This window comes from Amblyomma americanum, chromosome 7 (genome assembly GCF_052857255.1).
Source record: "Amblyomma americanum isolate KBUSLIRL-KWMA chromosome 7, ASM5285725v1, whole genome shotgun sequence".
NCBI classification, from domain to species: domain Eukaryota; kingdom Metazoa; phylum Arthropoda; class Arachnida; order Ixodida; family Ixodidae; genus Amblyomma; species Amblyomma americanum.
Window position 1 is genome coordinate 33,833,695 of NC_135503.1, and position 6,873 is coordinate 33,840,567.

General features: G+C 56.2%; 1 protein-coding gene across 1 annotated transcript; it reads right to left on the reverse strand.

Moving 5' to 3' along the window:
- Positions 1-2,548: 2,548 nt before the first annotated feature.
- Positions 2,549-4,373, reverse strand: Ppa (F-box and leucine rich repeat protein partner of paired). Its single transcript, XM_077631726.1, has one exon. The coding sequence runs from the start codon at positions 4,286-4,288 to the stop codon at positions 3,044-3,046; it is 1,245 nt and encodes a 414-aa protein (XP_077487852.1). The 5' UTR covers positions 4,289-4,373; the 3' UTR covers positions 2,549-3,043.
- Between the last annotated feature and the right edge of the window lie 2,500 nt (positions 4,374-6,873).

The following is a 6,873-nucleotide window of genomic DNA, read 5'->3' on the forward strand; positions in this document are numbered from 1 at the left end:
AAATCCTTGCAAAGTTCACGCGAGCCCTCGCTTAGTCTAGGAGAAACTGCACAGGACTCACGCTTCGCAAAGTCTAGGTCGTTTGTTTAGTATATTCTCATTAGTTCCACTAGGCCATTGGCCACGGTTAAGCGAGCTAGTTGTTTGTTCACAGACGTCGTTGAACGTGTGACTGCACTCGTATGGTTGGGTAAACCCCATGCGAGGCGGCGCCGTGCATTTAGGTGAAGCGTTGTGTATAACTCTCGCTGCACATTACGCCCGAATTGCGAACAGGTTAGCTGGGGTGTGTTACTGTACTTAACGTAGCACGCACAGGATGCGCCAGGACCCACAGCAGCCATGGCGTTCGTTTTCACTGAGGTTCACATTGTATAGAAGGCAAATTACGCTGGAATTTCATCATCTTTTCGACGTTACACGGTGAGGCATGGTTTTCCGTCGCCCTGAAACCTACCAACAAGCCCTTACCGATTCTGTTGTTGCTTAATCAGTTTAGACAGAAATCTTGTGTTCTGCTCATTACAGAAAGATGGGGAAACCAATTATCAAAATAAACATTGACAGGGGCAAGAAAGACAGCCGAAACTTTTGCCTCAAGTATACACGTGGCCAGTGGGAGTCTGTCAAGCAAGCACGCATACACGAAAGGAAAACTTAAGAAGGGCAAAAAGTGCGCAAAGCTCCCCCTGTCCTTTCTCAGTGGGTATGGCGCTCGGCTGCTGGCACGAAAGACGCGGGTCCGATCCCGGCCGCGGCGGTGGAATTTAGATGGAGGCGAAATTCTAGAGGCCCGTGTACTGTGCGACGTCAGTGCACGTTAAAGAACGCCAGGTGGTCGAAATTTCCGGATCCCTTCACTTCGGCGTCCCTCATAGCCTGAGTCGCTTTGGGACGTTAAATCCCATAAACCAACCTTTCTTGCTATCGTTCCCCTTTATATTTCTTCTCGCTATCGTCTTCCCTTTCCCTTTCAACTCCGCCAGCTGCAGCTCGGGTGCTTAGCTATTAAGATAGCAATTGCCGCGGCCCCCGGTAACATTCTTTTCTTTCATTTTTAAAAAAATAAACCACTACCACCAGATGCGACTTCGCACCGCCACTATCTCGCTAGACTGCAATAAACTAGGCCCTCCGCAGTACCAAGCCGAACGTCACGTTTTATTTCGTTCAAGGCCATCACTAAGCCGCAACCGAAGACCGGGAAACTCGCGTTTCTGCCTTTTCTCACACGCGACCCGGTACAACGGGGGCTGCTCTTGGCCAAAGGAACGACCTGCACAACAAGGACCAGGAGCTAGGCATCTTCCCAGGCGGTTAATGAGCGCTGCTGGCTCGTGGTGCAATAGGTGCCGAATACGAGGCTGGCTTCGCGGCTGCGGGATTCAGAGCAGCGACGCCGCAAGAAATGCTTGCGAAATCGTTCCAGGCCAAGGCCTCAGAGGAGAGCCCACGGAAGCGAGCGGCGGCGAATCGCCGGGACCATTGTCATCGCGGAGCTGCTTCCAAGGCCCTCGCTCATACGCGTTGACCATCGACGGCGCGGAAATACCCGGCTCGCTCAGGTAGCCAGCCACCCGCTCTCGGTAGAGCTGTTTTTTTTTATTTTTTTTTCAATGTAACTAAATAAAGCGCGTCTCTACAATGCGTCCTTGGTACTTGTTGACCGGGATTTCGTCGTAACTAGTGTTGCCAGCTGTAGGAGCGAGTCACTTTCGGGGAAGATACGCTGCTTCGCAAGTGGCCACTGGGAAACGGTAAACAGGAAACCATTCGTTTACAATAATCTCTCACAAGTCTCCAGCCAAAACTTTTTTAAATTTGAAATCCAACGTTTCGAAGCCGGCTCGGCTCCTACTTCAGGGGTGACTGGGGGCTGTGGCTAGCGCCTTCAAGTGTACATGGTGGGACAGTAGGGGGTTGTTGGAGACGTGTCAAAGCTCAAACCCACAGGCAATTCTGTCGAAACGTTAGTCTGCAAGAAACCATTTGAGCTGGTCAAATGGACAGAGATGGCAGTAACTGAGAATTAGAGAGGGAAGAAGTAACCAAGCGAAGGTTATACGATTGGTGGCTAAAAGCAAGACAGGAGTAAAATTTCACAAGACATGGCTAGGTGGCTTGAGCCACTGCCCGATTTAAAGGGTTCAGCCGTATTCATCCATCCATCCATCCATCCGTCGGTACACTTTCAAACGGGTGGCAAGAGTGTGATAGCTGCTGTTAAAGCGAAATAAACAAAACGAATGTTGCGGCAGTAAACTTCAAGCAATGAAAGAAAAGTGCAGGAGGCAGCCTTGTTTGCTGTCAAACTGCGCCACAACGAATAAATACACGCACGCGGCAACAGCGCGAAACGCGTGGCGTGTTTGTTTTGCATATCTGGATAGTCAAACAAACGGTTGCTCGTTCAGGATGCAAAACGTCTGGACGATCGCTCCGCCAAAACAAGCAGATAACACGCGCTGTAACTGATGGATTGCCCCCGTTCGTTTTAGCGCAGCACGCGCGATTTGGGCAGGAATAAATGACACCACTACTGCAATCGTTTTTTTTTTCTGAAAACAAACTTTACTAGCGTAGCGATTCGTTGACTGGTATGTACAGTTGTTTTTTTCTTGTGTTGGATAACTATTTACAGGGCAACATGTACAAGAAGAGAATGCTATGTACACAGTATTTACAGCTTAGAGTCGGAGCTTCGAACGTCTCCTGTGGCACGAGCAGGAAGAATTTTTGGACCAGTCCTGTACACACGCGCCTAATACATGCTAAGCTCTCGAGACGGGCGCTGCGCAGTACTTACAAAGGGGGGGCGAACCCGATCACATCGCTGCTTCTGGACGACGACGGAAGGGGGGCCAGCGATGGGAGCACACCGCCCTTAATCCGTTCTGATCCCGCGCATTTCGTTCACAGTCACGTTTTGAGCAAAAACCTGACCGTCGGTGGAGAGTCCACAGCAACGACGGCCCTCACTTTGAGCAAGCAAGCAAGCAACCACACAACAGGCACTGGCGTCGCCGGGGCGCGTCGGAGAGCGTCACCGGATGTGCCGCTGCTGGGGCGGACTCTGCTGCTGGTGCAGCTGGTGTTGCCAGAGGCCCAGGTTGAGCACGCCGAGGTTGGGCAGCTGCATGAGCTTCTCCAGTCCCACGGTGGTGATCTTGGTGCAGCCGTACAGGTCGATGCACCGCAGCTGCTTCAGGTGGTCCGCGATCAAGCTGAGCCCCTTGTCAGTGACGCGGCCGCACTGTCCCAAGTGCAGGGTCTGCAGGTCGCCCAGGGATCGCGCGACGCGCCCGATGCCATCGTCGCTGACGGGACACGCGTTCAGGCTGAGGCTGCGCAGCTGGAAGAGGCCCTGGGAGGCGTGCAAGAGGCCCTGGTCGCCCACCTTGTCGCAGAAGCTGACGTCCAGCGCGCTGATTCGCGATCCTCCTTCGGCGAGGTACGCGAGCCCCAGGTCAGAGATGTTGTCGCAGGACCGCAGATTGAGCTCCCGTAGGCGCACCATGCGGGCGGCGTGCTTCAGGCCGGAGTCCGTGACGCTTGCGCAGAAGCTCAGGTTCAGGCTCCTCAGGTCGACCAGACCGAGGCTGATGAACCTCAGGGCGTCGTCGGTGAGCTTCTGACAGTCTTGCAGGCAGAGCGACTCTAGCCTCAGGGTGCCGATAGCGGCCTCGGGTGTCATGCCGGCCAAGTGGCCGATGCCGGGGTCCGAGACGCCGCGACAGCTCCTCAGGTTGAGACAGCGCAGGTTCTGCAGCCCCCAGGCGATGAGCAGCAGGCCCGTGTTGGTGACGTTCGAGCAGCCGCCCAGGTCGAGTCGCTCGAGGCTCTTGAGGTGCTGCGCGATGCGCCCAAGGCTGTTGTCGGTGATCTGCTTGCACATGCTCAGGTTGAGCTCGCTGAGCGAGTGCACGTCCTGGACGAAGGCGTGGCTCAGCCAGGCGTCGGTCAGGTTGAAGCAGCCGATCATGTTGAGCGCCTCCAGGTTGGGCACCCCCTGGATCACGTCACGCAGCGAGCGCCGCAGGCTGAGCACCTGAACGCGCCGGATGCCGCGCCGCACCAGGCTGGGGAACAAAGACGGGTTGGCGCGTCGCAGGTGGAGCTTGGCCTCGACGCCACGCCACACGGACTTGTGGTAGGCCGCCTCACGCCACGCGGAGCACACTTGGGACACGCGACCCTTGTCCCGAACGTCCAGGTAGCTGAAGATGAGCGCCAGGATCTCAGGGTAGAGCCGCGAGATGTGCGGCGGGCCGTGCAAGCCCGTCTCCATGGGCGAGCACGAATCTGTGTCGGCCGCCGCCGCTCCTACTTGCCGCGTCCGCTCGCTCGCCGAGTTCGTCTGCTGGCGGCGGCGCCAGCTCGCAGGGATGCACGCCAGGCGCCTCCTTCCCGACACGCCCCGCGCGTCACGAGGCGGCCACCACGTGACCCGCGCGGAGGCCCGCTCGTTGGGCGCCGTTCTGGCGCGCTTTTTCACTTGCTGGCGCGGAAAAAAGCGCGGCACCGCGTCGGCGGCGGACCTCGCTGGCAAATCGAAACCGCCGAAGCCGAATCCGTATGCACCGAGCGGGTGCTCCCACCACCGAAAAGTTGGCGGGTGCGCCGGCAGCGAGTGATGCGTGTTAAAACTTCCAAGCAGTAGGGGGCCTCCGGGGTTGGCGTTTTCGCGGTCAAAGTTTGGGCCAACTGTTAGGCATCCGCAGGTGCTATTTACGGGAACACTGCAACACCATTTCCATCCGGGCACGACCCTATCGACACCGGTTGGAGGTAGCCGAAGGGAATCAGAGAATTGGTGCATATCACGCGTTCGGAGACAGTTCCCGACGCAGATGCGGGATGTCTTGAGGCCCCGGCCTAAAAAACTCGGAGCTGGTCTTGCGATGGTCGTGTCGCACGCCTCTTTTCCGTCTGCAAGTTTGAAGGGGACTGCGAGGCTCGATAGAAAAGTTCCTTCGCCGTAAAGAAAGAAAACGCTCAGGTTCGCACAAACGCCCCTGGCCAATCACAAAACACGAGCCTCATCTCGAGCACTCGGGAGAAAACTCATCTCGCGAACACGGCCTAGCAAAACGACGAGCGTGCTCCTAGCACCGATCGTAAATCGTACACCACCGGCAGCCTTCAAACAACGTTGCCGCCATTGTATTCCCCTCTCGCATTTTCTTTTCCCCGACAAAAGAGGGAGAACCATTGGTCCAGGTCTTTTTTTTTTTCTCTTTCCTTCTTCACTATCTCGCTCGGTTATTCTCTCGTTCTCTAGACGAAACGGGCTAAGAGTTTGAGCTGAGGGGGAAAACCGCTACCTATCTGTACTGTAAAAGCGAACCCCCTCATCCGCCCAAGAAACAGGGGGGGACAACAGCGCGTGGTGGGCAGCGTTGTGGGGCCCGCAAAGCCAGCGGGCAAAGTCGGAGAGCAGTGTAGAAACTGTAGGGAGGGGGTGGAGGGTAGAAACTGTAGGGAGGGGGTGGAGGGGTGGAGAGGGGGGGATGAAAGTGCAATTTGAGGGATGGAACGCACCCCGCGCCGCGGGCAGTCAAGCCATCTCCGAGGCAAGTGCCCGCGCCCTTGCGCGCCCCTTCCCGCTTTCAGCACTGACTTGGCCCAGAGCGCCGGTTTTGGCTCTCAAAGGGGCTAAAAAACCAAAGCCGGTTTTCGGCTGTCCCTCCAGTAGTAGCTGGGTCTCTTGTCATCTCCAAGCAGAAGCATGACTTGGACTCCGCGTCTCTCTTTAGGCATCGGTGACGGAAACGGATGAGCCGAGGAAAGTGCTTGGTTCCCCCCCCCCCCCACCCCCCCCACCCCCCGCTCTCCGCGGCGAGGCGAGGTTTGTTGTCTTCGGTCTGGGGTCCTGCCACGGCTGTGCACCCTTCCCCCTTCGCTTCCCTTCTTTCCTTCAGGCGACTTCTGTTCGACGCCGATGGCCAAGAGTGAGCAGTCGATTGCCTTTGTTTACGCTCGACCACTTTCTCCATGCAGGGGCGACGTCTGTGCCGCGCTCTGTAGACAAAAGGGGGACCGCCGGGCGGCGACTGTTTGATGCGTGCCGTACTCGTGCCGCGTGGGGAGAAAACTGCGCCATCATTCAAGCCGGCGGCTCTGGGGTGACACGTGCGGCAGCGCGCTGACGACGGAGACGGCGGCGCCTGCCGGAATGGGTTTGCCACTCAGGTGCCATTCAAGGAGGAGACCCCCGTCGTATCGGCCGCTTCAATCTGGACACTCTTCCTGCAGCAGTGCTTGCCTGATGGCTGCGTGCGTCTGCCATTATTGTTGTTCTACGGGCACGGAAGGTTTTGAAGCCGCCGGCTTTGGGCCAAGCTTCGCCCCCCGTATTGAGGAGCTGTGCCCACGCTTGGGCTTAACGGCCGTACGTTTTTTTTTTTTGTCTCGGTGCCTTCGCGTGTTCTGTAGCTCTGAGTGTGGCAGCGGTGTGCCTATGCCCGGAAGGTGCCTCCTGTTGAACTAAGAAAAAAAATTGCAACGAACGAGTCCGTGGGGCAGGATGTGACAGCGTTTCTACGAAGAACAGCGTGAAAAATACAATTTTGGTTTCATAGATTGTTCATCGAAACAGGATAAGATTTTTACGTACTAGAGATGGAGCGCGAGCTTCTGTTTACAGTAGCAGGATGTGGGAGAGCACAGGTCACTTCGAGTTATTTCACAAATGCCGAAATTGGGACCGCGGTACGTTGTTGTCTTCCCTTATATGCGCGGAAATGTGGCCTCCGCAGCTGTTTATCGAAGCTATGACGTCAGTCTGAGCACTGAATTCCACAGCTGTAGAACCATTGCGATGGGTACTTGGATAACTTCGGCGCTTTAAAACTTAAACACACAAGAGATGGG